The 18,048-nt window shown below is 44.6% G+C and overlaps 1 protein-coding gene across 1 annotated transcript in view; it reads right to left on the minus strand.

Moving 5' to 3' along the window:
* The window catches only part of ADAMTSL3 (ADAMTS like 3), a 191,411-nt gene that overhangs the window by 95,550 nt on the left and 77,813 nt on the right, over nt 1-18,048 (minus strand). Inside the window, 2 exon segments of the mRNA XM_087941393.1 lie at nt 12,255-12,491; nt 17,439-17,484. Coding sequence (XP_087797519.1) covers nt 12,255-12,491; nt 17,439-17,484 — 283 coding nt within the window.

The raw sequence follows: 18,048 nt of genomic DNA on the forward strand, positions 1-18,048 counted from the left end.
AATCTGTTTCCTCTGATAAGGACCTACGGTTGCTTGGAATAGATGTGTGAAGTGAGAGTCAAATAACTCAGTGGAAAAAAGGCATGGTGGCAAATACCCAAAAAATTCTGAGAAAGAGAAATTCTGAAAGAAGCGGGATACAGAGGAAAACTAGTGATGCATAGTAAGCCCACTGAAGATCCATAGTGTAAAGAAAACAGATGGAAGGTGTTAAGTTTGAGCAATGAGAGGCTGAACCAGAGCATGAGTGCAACAGTACTTTATTTTACAAATAAAGGGCTGACCGTGCTTGCCAAGCCTGGAACTGGCTCGCAGCAATCAGCAGCCAGTTGGACCCCGCAGCCTGCTTTTATAGCTGGCTGCTGGGGAGAACTGACCAATGGGAATGGGGGAATAACGCCCACACAAAGTGAGCGGACCTGAGTGAGAACTCCTTGAGTCCTCAGGACATAACACCCTTCCCCAGATGCGAACACGCATAGTCCTTGAGGTAGATGGGGGTTTGTGTTGGCGCCCGGAGCGGCGCAACTCGGGAACATTGTCTGACTGTTCGGTATCAGTCTGTGACGGTTGAGCTGGCATAGTGTCGCCAACACTCTCTCTGGACTGGGCATCCTCGGAAACCACCGGGTTGGTTTCTGGAGTCAAACTCTCATGGGTTGGATCCGGTTGATCAACTCTCTGGGCGCTGTTGTCCGAGTTTGGGCTGACCGGAACGACCGCTGGCGCAGACTGGTCACTGGGTGCGGTGTGGCTGGGTGGCGGATGGGACGGTTCCCCTCGACTGGAGACTCTGGATTCTTGTTTGCGAGGTTGCTGAGGCGCCTTCTGAGTTGGTCTATGTGTCTCCTCCAGACGCGACCATCCTCCAGCCTGACTCTATATGATCTCGGCCCGGTGACGGCGATGACCTCGCCCGAATCCAAAGTGGGTCCCCAGCGAAATTCCTTGCGAATATCGGCTCCTGTAACATAAATGTCTAACCCCGAAGTGGAAGCGAGGGGAGAGTCAGGGCAGTATTGTGGGTGCAGTCTATCTAATACAGTCCTCAGGCGCCGGCCCATCAGAAGTTCCGCTGGGGACTTATTGGTGACTGCACAGGGGGTTGAGTGCTGGCTCATCAGGAACCGTGAGAGTTTGTGGTGCCAGTCATCTCTGCCAAACCTAGCGAGGGCCTCTTTGGTGGTCCTGACGGCCCTTTCAGCCAACCCATTACTCCAGGGTGAAATGGGGCTGTGAAAATGTGGCGAATGCCTAGGTTGGCTGCAAAACGGCTGAATTCTACTGATGCGAACTGTGGGCCATTATCGGAGACCAAGGAGTCGGGTAGTCCATGGGTAACGAACAGGCGCGTTAACACGTTGGTGATTGCTAGTGTGGTGGTCGGTGGATAGCTGCGCCACGTCTATCCACTTGGAATAAGCGTCCACGACCACTAGGAACATCTTTCCATGCACGGGCCGGCCAGATCGATATGGATTCTAGACCAAGGGCGCTGGTGCTCTCCCATCTGGTAGGGGTGGCGATGGGGGAGCAGGACGGGATTCCTGGCAAATGCTGCAGGAACTTACCCAATTGACAATGTCCTCGCTAGACCCGCCACCACACGTAGCTGCGTGCCAACGCCTTCATTCTCACAATGCCGGGTGTCCCTCGTGCAACGCTTCCAGGACTCGGTACGCAGCGAGATCGGGATGACCACTCGAGTGCCCCACAGTAGACAACCCTGCAAACTGGACAGCTCCTGCATGCGAGTCTTAAAGGGTGCGAATTTGTTATCAACATTGCCTCCCGGCCACCCCTCCTCACCCAGTCGAGCACCTGGGCGAGCGCTTGGTCTGCCTTGGTTTTGGCGGCGATGTCAAGGGCGGTGATGGGCAGGTCCAACTGGGTGATTTCAAAAATGGCATTGACAGGAGCTGGGTCTTCAGCCGGAGCGGGTAAGGGGCAGCGACTGAGTGCGTCAGCGTGGGATAGAGTTTTGCCCGGCGGTGGATAAGTTTGTATGAGTAGGCCGCTAGGAAAAGCGTCCACCTTGTCATCCGAGGGGAGAGGACTTGAGGTGTCTGTTTGTCGCCGGCCAGTAGGCCCAGGAGGGGCTTATGGTCGGTGACCAGTTCAAGAAGTGGCCAAAAGGAATTCGTGAAACTTTTCACGGCTGCAACAGCTGCTAGGGCTTCCTTGTCTATTTGGCTGTAATTTTGCTCCGTGGCCGAGAGCGTCCTGGAGAAAAAGGCGATGGGGGCCTCGGCGCCATTGGCGAGTCGGTGACTAAGGACCGCCCCAATTCCAAAAGGGGATGCGTCTGCTGCCAATACTAAAGGAAGGTTGGGGTCGAATTGGATGAGCACTGCCTCTGACGTAGTAGTAGTGATTTGACGGCGTTAAACGCCTGGTCTTCTTTGTGCCCCCAGTGCCACGGTGACTTTTTGTCTAGTAATCTGTGTAGGGGTTCGGCTACTGAGGCTTTATGGGGCAAAAAGGATGCATAAAAGTTTAGGAGCCCCAAGAAAGCTTGTAGCTCCGCTTTTGGAGGTCGGTGTGGAGCTTCGTGGATCGCCCTGACCTTGGACTCCAGGGGGTGAATGCCAGAGGCGTCAATTTTATAACCCAGAAAGTCCACCTGTCTAGTGGCAATGGCGCATTTTTTTTTTTTAACTTGAGGCCATGCTGTCTGAACCTCTCTAACACTGCTCGCACTCTCTGGAAGAGTTGGGGTCTGTCCCTGGCCGAGACCAAGATGTCGTCGGTAGGGTACTACACCAGGAGGCCCTGTAAAATCCGCTCCATGAGGGATTGAAAATACCCGGGAACACTTACGCCAAATTGGAGACGCTTGCATCGGAAGGCACCCCTGTGAGTGACGCGATGGTCTGAAGTTCCGTTGTTTGGTTATCAACAGGGAACTGTTGATATGCTTGAGACATGTCCAATTTAGCAAAAATACTGCCCGGTTCGAATGTGTGCAATAAGTGCTGAATGACGGAGCACGGGTAGGCGCTAACTTGTAAATATTTATTGATTGTTGTCTTGTAGTCCGAGCAAATTCTCAGGCTACCATCTTTTTGAGGGGTGTGACAATGGGCGTCTCCCACTTGGCGAAATCTGTTGGCTCAATGACCCCTTGTTTTAGTAGTTTATCCAATTCAGCGTCTAGTTTTGGTCGAATAGCAAATGGAACTCTACGTGGTTTTAATCTGATTGGGACTGCCTGGGGGTCAACGGGTGAACGAGATGGGGGTTCCATTATAACACCCCAGCTCCTCGCTGAACACATCCGCGTAGTCAGCGAATAAGGAGTCAGTGTCTGAGGTTGAGACAGCATGGACTCCTGTTAACCCTAGGCCGAGGTGGGGAAACCAATCGAGCCCCAATAAGGTGGGTAGATTGCCGTTAACTACCACTAGAGGTAGGTGGCCTTTAAAAGCTCTAAAACTGACAAAGAACTTGCCTCTGCCGATCACGGGAATGGCCTTCCCCTGGTAGTCCTTCAGACCGAACTGGCATCTCTGAAGCCGGGTAGTAGATAGGCTGGGGTGGAGTCTCTTGAGGGTGTTCCACGAGATTATTGAGAGCGCTGACCCTGTGTCAACCTCCATGTGGCACGGTTTACCTTCTAGGGAAACGGAGAGAAAATTTTACTAACAGAGTGGCAAGTACGCCTGGCAAGGCGGTGCGTGCGACAGTTTAATACTTGCCTCTGTGGTCCCGAGTGCGAGGACGGGGTCTTTGTGCAGCGCTTTGTGGGGCTTGGCAGACTCTCGCAATGTGCCCCCTCTTATGGCAGTTGTTGCAAACGGCTCCTTTAAACTTGCAGGTGGCCCTTTGATGTGATCCCCCACAGGCTAGGCACAGGGTGATGTGCTTGGGTGGACCGGTGTATTCTTGTTTGGCCCCTACCTGCGACCGTCTGTCATTGGTGAGGCGATGGACATCGCTCATCGTTGTGGCCTTCCTCCGCTCCACCTCTTCGGAATGGACTGGGAACGCTGCTAGCTTGGTGCTTGGGCCCTGAATTTCGGTGGCTGAGTTCGTTGCTAGCTCGGCTGCTAGGGCCTCCTCTACCGCTTGCCGAGGTTGAGGTCTTTTTAGCTAGCAGTCGCCTCTGTAGGTTGAGATCCTTGACCCCACAAACCAACTGATCGAGGAGCATGTCCTCCAGGTATGTTCCAAACCCGCAGTGCAGGGCTGCTGTTCTGAGGGCGGCCATATATTGGTTGATGGTCTCCTTACTTGATTGCTTCCTCATTCGGAACGTGAACCTCCTGGCGATTTGTGAAGGCCTGGGAGCGTAGTGGTTTGTGAGGATCTCAAGCAACTCGGACCACGGAACGTTTTTAATTCTCTCGGCGCCACGAGTGCTGCAGCGGTATCGTAAACGGTGGCTCCGCAGTAAATTAGGAAATAGGATTTTTCCGATGCTCTCCGCATCCGACAGGCCGACCGCATCGATGTAATGATTGAAACGGTTCTTATCGATTCCCACTTCTCTTCGTCTGGTTTAAACGCCGGGAATACTGGATTGGAACTCATGGTGCTGGAACGGCTGGGCTACCTGCGGGAGAAATCTCTCTGGGACTACGAGCACGCTCGTGAGTTACTAGTGATATCAGCTCTGGAGAGGTTTTTGCTACCCTCTCTTTCTCTCTCTCTGGGTTACCACGTTGGCTGCTAGCCGTTGGAGGTGTCTTGATTCGCGCCAAAAAAAAGTGGGCGTTAGTGACTCTCTACAGCGCTGTGCTGTGATTCCTACTGGCTCGAAATTCAAATGACACCCGTTTGAATTTCGCGCCAAATGCAGAGCGGCTGCGGCTCGCAGCGCTTCACTTTCCCCGTAGCGGAGGCTAACAAGCGGCTACAGACGCTTCTAACTATTTGACTCAGACCGCTTTCTCTGGCTGCGGATCTGCGTTTGCTCTTTTTGATCGCTCGTTTGCTAGCTGACCACTCTCTCTCTGGCTGCGGATCAGCGTTTCCCTTGTTGCCAGCCGATCGCTCTCTCTGGGCTGTAGATCGGTGGCTAGTGACTCAGCGGTTGCAAGGTGCTTCTGGTAGCCATCCCATCCTCATCGCCAGTGTTAAGTTTGAGCAATGAGAGGCTGAACCAGAGCATGAGTGCAACAGTACTTTATTTTACAAATAAAGGGCTGACCGTGCTTGCCAAGCCTGGAACTGGCTCGCAGCAATCAGCAGCCAGTTGGACCCCGCAGCCTGCTTTTATAGCTGGCTGCTGGGGAGAACTGACCAATGGGAATGGGGGAATAACGCCCACACAAAGTGAGTGGACCTGAGTGAGAACTCCTTGAGTCCTCAGGACATAACAGAAGGGGAATGGTTCTTGCATGAAACAACTTGATAGATCAGAATGCGGTTTGCCAAAGTTTCAGAGACAAGCAACAAGCAAGCAGAGCAGTTTTGGAAGAAGCATGCAAATCCTTTGTAGCAAATTAACAGGAGTTGGAAGGGACTTTGGAGGCCTTCTAGTTCAACCCCTGCTCAAGCAGGAAACACTATACCATTTCAGACAAACGGTTGTCCAATGTTTTCTTAAACACTACCAGTGTTGGAGCATTCACAACTTCTGGAGGCAAATTGTTCCATTGATTAATTGTTCTAACTGTCAGGAAATTTCTCCTTAGTTCTAAGTTGCTTCTCTCCTTGATTAGATTCCATCCATTGCTTCTTGTCCTGCCTTCTGGTGCTTTGGAGAATAGCTTGACTCCCTCTTCTTTGGGGCAGCCCCTGAGATATTGGAACACTGCTATCATGTCACACCGAGTCCTTCTTTTCATTAAACTAGACATACCCAATTCCAGCAACTGTTCTTCATATGTTTTAGCCTGCAGTCCTCTAAACATTTTTGTTGTTCTGCATTCTTTCCAGAGTCTCAACATCTTCTTTACGTTGTGGCGATCAAAACTGGGTGCATTATTCCAAGTGTGGCCTTATTAAGGCATTGTAAAGTGGTATGAAACTTCACATGATCATGATTCTATCCTTCTGTTAATGCAGCCTAGGACTGTGTTGGCTTTTTTGGTAGCTGCAGCACAGTTCCCAAGCAGAAGAGCAAAATTGCCCATAGCAGTCATATGGCATGTTTATTTAGATGAGTTAATTTGAAAACCTTTGCCAAGCCTTGGCGGTTAGTGCTAAGTAGGTGTCAGAAGTCAGGAGAACTGAATTTCCAAGTTATGTAACTTTGGCAGATCTCTCTGTTTTGCCCGCTTCCATGCTGGGGCAGCTGTTGGTCACCCTGTAATTTGGCTGTTGTTGTTTGGGTTTGCCTTGTTTCAACTCATTCGTTTGATTCCTTTTCTTTTTGTTATTCAGGAAAGTGGACCATCTAGATGGTTGAATGCCTCTTTCCAAACCAGAAAAAAATAAATATGTCAGATTCTAGGCAAGCAGCCAAATGCCACTTTTTAATTATTACTGGTAGCAGGGCTGCATTTCCTAAAGTTTGAAATGCATTAGTTAGGCTCCCTTAAAAAAAAACCCATAAAAGAAGCATTGTAAGTTGGCATCATTAAATCACTATAAGTCGGTTTTAAGTCTCCATTCATATGTACTCTATAGACAGTTTTCTATGGAACCTGGTTGATCTGCTATAGTGATCCTATTTACAACCAGAAATGAGGTGTTATTCCCCAATTCAGATTCATTCAGGGGCCCAAAGTCCTAGAAAACGAAGGAAAGAATGTTTTTCCATACCATGTATACCTTTATAAAAATTTTTTAAAAACCTTTATAAATCTCTATTGTATAAATACACTAGTGGAGTGCTTGGTGCTCTCTGATTGTTTTCTTGCAGACATTTCCTTACCCAGCTAGGTAACATCATCAGTGCCAGAGGGGAGTGGGGTTTGCTCTCTGTTTATATACAACTGGCTTGCAACCAACTAAGGTTGGTGAGAGTGTTCTTGGTGGCTCCTTAATTAGGTTATTGTTTAGTGTGATGACCTGGGACAAGGCACAAAGGCCACTCAGCCAGCTGAGAGTTCAAACTCCCCTTTAATATTCCAAATTTCCACTGCTTACCCTCTCTCCGTCATCCTGCCTCTGTTCCTCCCTGCTAACAAGCCACCCCAATCCTGAGAGGCCCTGGGCTGTCTCATCCTGCTCCTCCCCACATTCCCCCCTCCCCAGCCAACGAAGCCACCCCCTCAATCTCCCTCTGCTCCAGCTCTGGCTTGTCCTTCTCCACAGATTCAGGTTCTGACTGGAGGGGGGTGGGGGGTGGGAGAGCTGCTGGGGGTTTGGGAGGGCCCCTAGCTAAGGTTCTGCACAGTTCAGAGAAGCCCCCAAATCCCATTCCTGGCTGCTGCCGCCCCCCTGCTCCTCCAAAGAGTCCCCACACAGCCTGTTTTGGATGCAGGTAAGTGCAAAGCATTCGTGGAAGCTTTGAGGAGGGTGAAAACAGACCTCCTGGAAGTTTGGGAAGGCCAGGAATGGGTCCGTTTCTGGCTTCCAGAGAGGCTGTAGAGCCAGGGGAGGCCATTTTTGCCCTTCCGGAGGCTCAAGGAAAGCCTTCAGATAGTCCGGGAGGGCAAAAACGCTCCCCTCCCACTATGGGGCAGGAGGTTGATTAGGCCACACCCACCATGGCCACACCCACCCAGCAAGTAGGCAGAGAACCTGTTGCTAACATTTTTGACCCCCGGTCTAGGTTGATAGCGGGGTATTGTTTACTGCTCGATTGTTGGTCTGGTGTAAGTCAACCCTGAGCTACAAATATATTCTTTTTTTTTCAATGTTTTATTTTTTAGAAACAAAAATAGAAATCTCTATTCACATTAACAGTGTTCGTGTCATTATTAATACATACTTCTCCTTTTATACATAAACATAAGCTCTTATTTCTATCCTCCACCCATTTGTACCACCGATGCCAAACTGCGTAATAGTCCGAATCCTATTTGCCTCTTAATTCCATTGAGAATTTAACCAGTTCCGCACAATCCATTATGTTTTGTGCCAAGTCTTCTTCAGATGGTATCTTTTCCTTCTTCCATCCCTGTGCGAAGGCTATTCTCGCTGCAGTTATGATATATAAAATGACCTTGATCAATTTTCCCTTAATTATTCCTAATAAGAAAGTTTCCGGCTTGAGTTCTAATTTGTGCTCTGTAATTTCTAATAATCATTTTCATTACAAATATATTCTCCTATTGGAACTCTGTACTATACAAATGAGGTTTTAAATAATAATTTCCAGTAAAACGAGGACTAAAAGCTATCACTAAACTCTAAAAGTATCAAAAAAACCTTACAAACACACATACAGAGAGAGAGAGAGCTGAAATACTAGAGACTGATGCTCAGACAACATTAAACATTTCACCCTTCCCTTCTGGGGAAAAATACCAAAAAATATAGCAGTAAATATTAATGATGCAGAACTTGTCAATTCCAGATACAGATTTTTTTCCCCCACGGTAGAAGAAAATGGCAGAAAGAGGGCCATTTTCTTAGGTGTGGTGTGTTTGTTTTTAACCCAGGTGGCTACACTGCTATACGCTGGAGTAATTGTAGGTAGGAATGAAAACGCCATTAAAATCGCATAAAACCCAGGCCAGTGCGCCGTAAGGTTGTCATAATCCCAACGCAATACTTTTGCCAAATGTCTCACTTTTTCCCTGAGTGTACACCTAGTCTTCTCATCAACCATGTCAAAAGATTTCTTGAATTGCTCACATTGAAGCGTTTAATAGAATGGTAGTTAGCTACGTTGCCAGAAAGAAGGCTAATTGCAAAACCATGCTACGTAAAATTATTCCTTTTTTATTTTTAAAGGTGGGGGAGTCATATTAGTTAAGAGGCACCTTTGAGGTTGGGAAACTCAAAGTGAACTTTTATTTTTTTAACCCTGGTCCCTATTTTTTAAATCTGGATAATTTTTAGATTTTGTTTCAAAACTGGTTCACTGCTGGCAAAGTGTTAGTAAAATCAAGGCTGGGATACCTGTGTAATCCAAAGATCCAGCTAAATTGCTAAATTGATTGCTTGTCTTCAAATGTGGATCTGGGTATGAATGAAATACAATTTCCATTTATCTTAAAACCCTCGGATTTTTCTTCTCATATTTTTCATAGTATATCCTAGGACAACCGTTCTTCTTCGGTCCTCTTAGCATCCTCATTTCTCCTGAGTACAGTCTCAACTCATCCCTACAGAGACCAATATGATTACCTGAAAATGATGTTCAGAATTATCTCTCACTGATACACATAAACTAATTTGGATTGCTGCAAACAACTGAATTAAAGAGCAGTGTGAAAGGAAAGAGATTAAGCCAAGGGTCTTCAAACTTGGCAAGTTTAAGACTTCAACTCCCAGAATTCCTGAGCTAACATGACTGGAGGAGGAATTCTGGGAGTTGAAGTACACAAGTCTTAAAGCTGTCAAGTTTGAAGACCCCTGAATTAAGGGAAGGACCCACAGGTCAGTAATATAATCTAGGTCTTGATAAGACATCGATGGAATACAACAGCAACATAGCAAGCTACATTGACCTGCTCTCCACCCAAATCAGAAGCTGGAATCCTCTCTTCTTCCAAGACTCTTCTTCCAAGACTCTTCTTCGAGAGGGAAAGTCCTTGAAGAGACAGGACTTTAACACAGAATGTAGCATTCCTTGTCTTTCTTTTCAGTCCACATAGAATGCAATTGCAGATTTACAGGAGATTACAATTCAGAGACTGGGAAGATCAATTCATTAGAAGATGCAGGTTATGAAAGGACAGATTATCTAGATAGCCTGGAGCTCAAAGACCGTCAATTTTATGGTCTTGGGTCCTAGAACGTATGGTCCTGATCTGAAGATGGTAGCCATTTCCCAGTAGAATTTGAGCTCCCGACAATCTATCTTGCTGGTAGAAGGTTCTTAGTTCAATCTAATAAAAAGAACCTTGTGGTGGATCTTGGCACTGAGTTGAGGGGAGGACTGAACCTACTAACTAGCTTTATTGGCTTGTGTGGAGGACGTGACCGAAGGGTGCAGGACATCAGGAATGAAGGTGGTTCAATGAATATAGGTTGATTGCATGCTAACACTCCCTACAAGAACCTGAACTACTAATGGTCAAAGCAAATTGGTGGTAGTAAAGAGTCAATGGAATTCAAGGTGGACTGGAATTAGATCTCTTGTGGGCATGAAAGGACTCGAGACTGGTGACATGCTTAACTTCTCCCGCAAGCTCAGCCTGGTCCTCTATAGTGATCCTCCTTAAAACTTTGCAGAATTTATCTAGTAAGAGCACTTTGGTCTGATGGGACTCCTGCCTATAGATAGGCAACCATAAACGTACCGCTCTGATCAGCTCATCATGTCATTTCTGGTTCCTTGAGCCTGAGTGGTGAGGAAAATAATTGCCCATACTTCTCCACAGCCATTGCTAATCAGAGATCAGTCTTGGCTACAAGAGATTTGGTTGGCACGAAACGTTACAGCCTAAAGGGACTGATTTGTTTGGCTTGCTTCAGTATGGCAGCTCACAAAAGAAAAACACAGCTTATTTTTCACCAACAAATCATAACTGGAAATCATTACTCCCACTTTGTTTTAAATGCAGTCGATCCTTAGGTATGAAGCCAGAATCCTGGATTACTCCTAGCTTGTTTTTATTCTTTGTCCATTTCTTCCGGGAATTGGCTGAAGAAATCCAGAGACAATGTCAAGCATAGTGTAGGCTTGCTTTGAATTTGCTACACAAACTGTTATCTTGCCATAAGGTTAAGTGTGAGGGAAAATTACTTCTCATATCCTGAGCAGTGACAGCAAAAGAGGGGGATGTCAGCTTGGAGAAAAGGGAAGAAAGCTTTGTAATTTGATGTTCTCCATTATGGAGCAATCAATCTACTTGTCATAATTAATATTGCATAGGCTCAACAATCTAGTGATAACTACGTGACTGGGTCAAGAGGGACCAGATTTTAGGTATTTATATATATGGTATTCAGCTTTGTTTGGGTATTTTCCCACGTCATTATAGTTGTGTTTAAAAGCACAACTATAATGACGTGGGAAAATACCCAAACAAAGCTGAATACCATGCATACATGCATACATACATACATACATACATATCCCTTCCTTCTCCCCTGTGGGAGCTATTGAAGCCTCCATAAATTTTAACTCTATTGCTGACATTTTCCTCAGAAATTCTGGCGGGAAACTTGAATTATCTTCAGTCACCAGACGCCTATTCCTGCTCATTCATCAGCTCTATGAAAACACTTATTTTAGAGTCAAGTGTAAGCTCAGGGGCTCTCCCAGGAGGAATTCTACCCAGAAGGAAATGAAACAGGGTACACTTTAAACACCTTCATTTTCCCATTAACTCTCTGGTGAAATAGGTCATTGAACAAGCTGACAGGTCCCTCATAGTCTCCAAAAGGCCTTTGCATATTTTACTGTACAAATGTTGCAGCCATCAATTCTCCAGTCCCACTGGGAGGAGAATTAACTAAGCAGAAGAACTAGATGTTAGTTTTGATAGCTAACATCTAAGTTAGATGTTAGCTAACAGAAGTAAACTTATATGGAGGGTTATTTGGGGGGAAGGAAGGAAGGAAGGAAGGAAGGAAGGAAGGAAGGAAGGAAGGAAGGAAGGAAGGAAGGAAATAAAGAGTTGCTGTCACATTAATGTTCATTTGCCTTAGAAGGAATACCACTGCTTGTCTTGAAGAGCTCTTACAAAGGTGCTTCCCCAATAGCTAAAACCCAAGAAATCCAAATATATTCCCAGGGTGGCTAGAAATAGATCAGTGTAAATATTTGCATTCTTGCAATTCACAAAAGAGTGTCAAAAGTAGTATTCTGTCTCCTGGTCAAAACAATAAATAACCTCTCTTTTAAGCAGCAGCCAAGGTTGCTTTGCATGTCTGTGAGTGTGCGTGTGTAAACAAAAGTTCAACAAATGATTCAGTTTTTCCTATCCTACTTTGGAATAAATACAGAAGTGAAGATTCCTACTGTATTCTTGTAAAAAAAAAAAGGAAGCCAAGATAGGGGCTTCCACGGTTTGATTTGTGTCATGGTTGCCATCTTCATTTTTGCTAACCACCTTCACACGTTAACAGAGTTGGAAGGGACCTTGGAGGTCATCTAGTCCAACCCCCCCACCCCCCCATCCAAGCAGGAGGCCCTACACCATTTCTGACAAATGGCAGTCCAATCTCTTCTTGAAAGCCTTGAGTGATGAAGTTCCCACAACTCCTGAACACTGGAAACTGAGTTGCAAAAAATGCCGTACCTGACATATTCCACTGATGCACATATCCAAGGACTTGGCATTACAGCGGGTGCCATCCAGAACTTTGGGAGCAAGCTCAACGATCAAAGGTCTCCCCAAAGCTTGGCACTTCAAGGCACATGGAGAGATGGAGTCATCAAAGACAGGGATCCATTCATAAAAGTGTCCTTGGTACTTGACATCGTTGTAGGCTGAGCATTGCTGGGCACGGAAGTCACCAGAGTCTGCAGGACAGTCCTGGAAAAACAAAAAGTAAGGAGGTATTATTATTATTATTATTATTATTATTATTATTATTATTATTATTATTATTATTATTATTATTTTCTAGTAAAAAATTACTATTTCCTCCACCCCACTCCCATGAAATCCTACTTTCATTTTTAAGGCTACAGCCAATTTCTTGACGACATGTCTCATGTATCTTAATTTGACTTACTTCTAAGTCAACATTAGATGACTGTGGCTGTAAATTAGCACATGTGAGACTAACTGCCTGGCCATTTTTCAAAGCCACAGAAGGAGGCTACAAAAGATTTCTAATTTTACCAGGAACATTTCCCCCTACCTGAACAGACATTTGGATCAGTGTATCCCAGAACTAAGTTCCTGCAAAGCTAAAGGGAGAATAGAGCTCTTTCATACAACTTCCAACTTCAACAATAATTTGCTCCACAATTGTCTTCCTTCCTTATGCAACTAGCCAGCTCTCCCTCAGCTGGACAATGGCCAAAAGCCAAAAACCGCTGACCAGAAGCCAACCTCTTCCTTGCCTTGTGAGTTTTTCACAAGCTCAGAGGCCACTCTGCAGAAGTACAGAAAGCATCTCTCAGAACAGCCAGAAAGCAGTGAGGGAATGGTGGCAAATCATATTGATACTGTTGCTTCATGATAGGAGATCAAATGTTAGGTCAGAGGTCTCCAAACTTGGCAACTTTAAGACCTGTGGACTTTAACTCCCAGAATTCCTCCTCCAGTCATGTTAGCTCAGGAATTCTGGGAATTGAGGTCCACAAGTCTTAAGCTTGCCAAGTTGGAAGACTTTTGTGTTGGGCATGTTGTTCCTGCCCATCAGTGGAACTACTACCCATCCTCAGAGCAATAGGGACACTGAAAGATAGTATTGGAGAGTCTTCTCAAGGGAAGAGCTGGTTAACACTGAGCTGTAGGTTCAGCATGTCAATGTCAACCCGATGGAGACTGCACAAGACATTCTGGTGAGAGAGGTTCCCTGTGGATAAGCTCCAGCATGAGCCTGAAAGCTTGGAAAAGTAAATCTGTTGTGGCCTGTCGGCCCTCGGCCCCTCCAGCAGCAGGGTGGGAGTGAGAGATTCTAGTGTGACCGCACTGAACCTTTTTCTCCCTCCTCCTGTCAAGCCCCAGGGAAATCAGTTCAAATGAGTGTAAAGCTGTATTGTAAGCTTAAGCTCTCTACAAGAATCTGAACTACTAACAGTCAAAGCAAATTGGCAGTAAATAAGAGTCAAAGGAATTCATGGTGAGTTGGATTTAGATCTTTTGTGGGAGCAAAGGGACTCGAGACTGATGACATGTTTGACCTCTCCTTCAGGCTCAGCCTGGTCATCTCCTACATCTCTATTCAGTTGAGGATTGTGCAGTCTCTTGTTTAGGACCCCACTTTGGAATGTGCTACCTTCTTCCTGGAAAGCCCTGATGCTCTTGTCCACTTTCCCACACATACATACTCCTTCCCCAGCTGTTATGTTCATCACGGGCAAGTTTCTACAAGGCATTGTGACAGCGTGAAAGAATAGCAATAGCATTTAGACTTATATACCACTTCATAGTGCTTTTACAGCTCTCTCTAAGCGGCATACACAGTCAGCCTGTTGCCCCCAATAATTTTTGGTCCTCATTTTACCCACCTCGGAAGGACGGAAGGCTGAGTCAACCTTGAGTCTGGTGAGATTTGAGCTGCCAAATTGCAGGCAGCCAGCAAGCAGCAGAAGTAGCCTGTAGCACTGTATTCTAACTACTGCGCCACCATGACTCATGGTACCAATCTCAGATCCATACTAATAACAGGGAATATAAACCAATGAGGATGTATATGGTGCGTCTACATATGGCCATATTTTCTCTAGATAAACAGGGATACATATGTACATGGACATATACACAGAAACAATTAATTGCTCATATCTATAGGCTGCCAAGACCCTAAAATTACACATGGAAGCCAAATCATGTTGGCGATAACACAGCTGGCTTCTTCACAGAGAAAAACATGCAATTTATGTGGAAATGGTCTAAACAAGTCCCCCCCCCCCTGCCTTCATATGAATAGGACCCATAAGGATTATCTTAAACACTTCCATGTGCAAATCACAGCAGCAGAATGTAAAAGAAATGGAAACACAAAACATGGGCGTTTAAGGAGGACTGAAAAATGTCACAATTTACAAGGAACAGCTTGTGTAGATTGTTGTCCTGGGAGACAGATAAAAATATCTTCAGGCAGATAGTAGTTTCTATTTTCAAACTAAGCAGGTGAACAGCACAGGGTAGGTCAATTTTTATTGTGGTCTCAGACCAAAACAAGAAATATATTCATAAGTGATCTGACAGCACCTATAAAACAGTCTAGCTTACAAAACTGGTAAAGCAAAATTAAAATACACTTAAAAATAGATGGATAGGGGCAAGTGAGTGAAATAAAAAGAAGAGCAATCCAAGTCTAGGCTATAAATGAAATAATATGTAAACTTGCATAAAATACCCCTAGGGTAGCAGGAATTTGAGCTGTCAAATTTTGACCGATCTTAACATGCCACTAAGCAAAATCCAGTCACGCACACTGTAATAAATGATAGTTTGTCTCAATGTAGCAAAGCCCAGTTAAGGAAAATATGGAGGAGAAACTAATTTTGCAGTGACACCAAACCCAGCATTATAGCTGAGGCCAAGGGAAGCATTCAGGCTGAAACAATTGTGCAATTTTGATTTAAATCACACTTACAAATAAATAATATAGAATTGACTGTGCACTGCCACAACTTGGTTTGAGGGAGGCATATGCATTTTTTAATGTACATTCAGCAATGCCAAATGAAACTGCGCAAGATTAAGAAAGAGGAAGCCATTGCAAATTATAGTGAATATTTAAGATATTTCCCACCATGTATTGAGCTTAAGTCACCCGTAGGTGTGTTCTTCAAATTAATGGCAGAAATTTGCTCTGTTATGTGGCTCGTGCATCATCAAGCTCCTCCAAGGAAGGGTGGAGAAAATTGGAGCAATTCAAACTATTAAGGGGAAAAAACTAACAAGCCTCATGTTGCCTTGCTGAAGTTGATTGTCACTTCCTGAATGCACAAGCCTATCTCATTGTACACATGTTGTACTCTGACAATAAATGTAATAATAATAAAGATAGTACAGGTCATCTGTCAGCCTTGGAAGCCGTATTTTACATTAGAAGCTTTCAGGCTGCCACATTTTAGTACCTGGAAATTTGGGTGGGGGGATTTGATACAGAGGTGGAAGATGAGACTCAACAACATTCTTCTCAGAAAGTCAAGGACAAGTCACCCTGCACCTGGAGAGGAGTGTCTGGAGGAATCTCTCCAGTTGGGGCGATGGTTGATTGGGCCATGGGATGGACTGGTGGGAGCAGGGGATGATGGGTTTTTGAAATTCAGCTAGGAAGGGAAAACCCGCAACTCTCAGATTCGGGTTTTCCCAGATGTGCCAATATGACTTCTTTAATAAATTCTTACTTGGATGAACTTTGCTTCTGAGTGCTGAATGAAATTGGGAGTTTCATTGGAACACTGACATAGTCCTCATTTAGGAACCACAATTTGGGACTGGCAACTTGGTTGTTAAGTGAACAAGTTGTTAAGTGAAGCCATGACTGTACTTAGATTCTTACTTCAGCTTTTTTTTTAGTTTATGGACCTGTAGTGGTGTTCAATGCAAAGGCTAGTTGCAAAGTTACTTTTTCATCACTGCCATAACTTCAAAAGATCCCTATATAAAATGGTCGTTAAATGAAGAATGGCCTGTATACAGCTGCGTCATGGGAAAATCAGCTGGTTGAAGCTTTCCTAAGACAGGAGAATTAGCTACAAGGCAAATAATAGCAAATAAAATTTCTACAACTTGGTTATGAGAGCCACATTTTCTTGTTCTTTTAACTTTACCTTTGGAAACTTTCCAATGACTCCTTGGCACTATTCTATCACCTTGATTGCTGTATCTGGTCTTCTGGCTACTCTCCTGCACGGCTTGGATCATCTCTCATAGTTTGCAGGCTTAACCTGCAGCAGTGATGCCGCAGTAATTCCCCCCCCACACACACACACTTCAAGCTTCAATCGAGCACACATTCCTGATTCTGACTTTAGGTTCCTTCTTTGGCATGGGCCCTGATTCTGACCTTCTCTGATTCTCTGCACATTTTGGCTTTTAGACCTTCCCATGGAAACATGCAGCAACAAAGGATATTAATAGCTGACAGCAAAACGTCTCCACGAGTAAGAAAATCTGGGGAAAGATGCGAGAGACGATCCACAGAGCCTCTAGGAAACAATTTTGTGTTGGATGACAAGATATTGCAGCCAGTTAAATTTACGAATTGCATTTACAAAAAAAGCACGAAGATTGTTTCCAGATCTTTTGACAAAAACAATAGTTTTGCTCCAGAAAGAGAAACTGTATGCAAACACACACTATAGATCTTACACAATGGGAAAAAGTAACCCAAACCAATTACATTGATAAAATGCAAAGAAGGAAACACTAGAAGATGGTACATTTGCATCAGGATTCCTGCTTTAGGCATATGGGGTTGGACTAGAATATCTCCAAGCTCTCTTCCAACCTATGTATCTATGTACAGTCATCAAATTTAAGTCTACGTAAGTTTCTAAGTTTGAATCAATCTATTTAAATCAATCGATTTCAAATCTCCCTCAAATTTAAAATTGATACTTCGCTACTAATTAAACGTTTGAAGAGCTGTACTTTCCCCATACCTTTACATTTCACTTCTGAGCATTTAATCTCACCGTCAGGGAGGAAAATAAATATTCTGGGTTCTGATCCTCCCCGTTTCTCTCCTTCCTTTAGTTTAACAAAAGAAGGCAAGTTGCCAGAACTTTAAAGCTGTTTGATCTGGGAAAGCAAGAACAGTCAAACAGAATTAGAGATCAGACTTACAGTATTGCTGCAGGTTTTATATCGGATATTTCTGCCTTGACAGTTTCTGAAAGACAAGAAAAATAAGGCTTGAGTGAAGTTATTATGAAGAAATCTCATTGAAAGACAAGGCTGTAAAATTATTATATTTGATGCACCACCACCACCACCACATCCACACACACAGAGTGTGCAAGTTTAATTGTGTTTAGAGGATGATGGGTTAACATACCAGCCTCATGAAGGAAGTTAATTTTTTCCCTAAAGATTTTAAAGTGGTGGAACATCTCAACTTAAAACATCTTTTAAGTGAATTCTGGAACACCATGCACAAGATTGTATAGGGCTCACTAGCAGAAGCCTGCTAGACAATACAGAGAATTATTTATGAGCAAATATTCAACTTATATAATTCAGAGGCCAAGCTCTCCAACAGCAAGATAGGAAGCCCAAAAGGGCAATGGATTGGAAACCTGTGAACAAGAAAGAAAAAGAGCCGGAAGAAAGGGTCAAAGCATCTACATCTCTACCAGTGAATGTACTACTGAATGCAACAAAGATGATTAGGGGGCTGGAGGCTAAAATAAATAATGGTTACTGGAATTGGGCATGTCTAGTTTAATAAAAAGAA

Source organism: Pseudonaja textilis, chromosome 13, assembly GCF_049901715.1.
Source record: "Pseudonaja textilis isolate UNSWEBS1 chromosome 13, rPseTex1.2, whole genome shotgun sequence".
NCBI classification, from domain to species: Eukaryota; Metazoa; Chordata; class Lepidosauria; order Squamata; family Elapidae; genus Pseudonaja; species Pseudonaja textilis.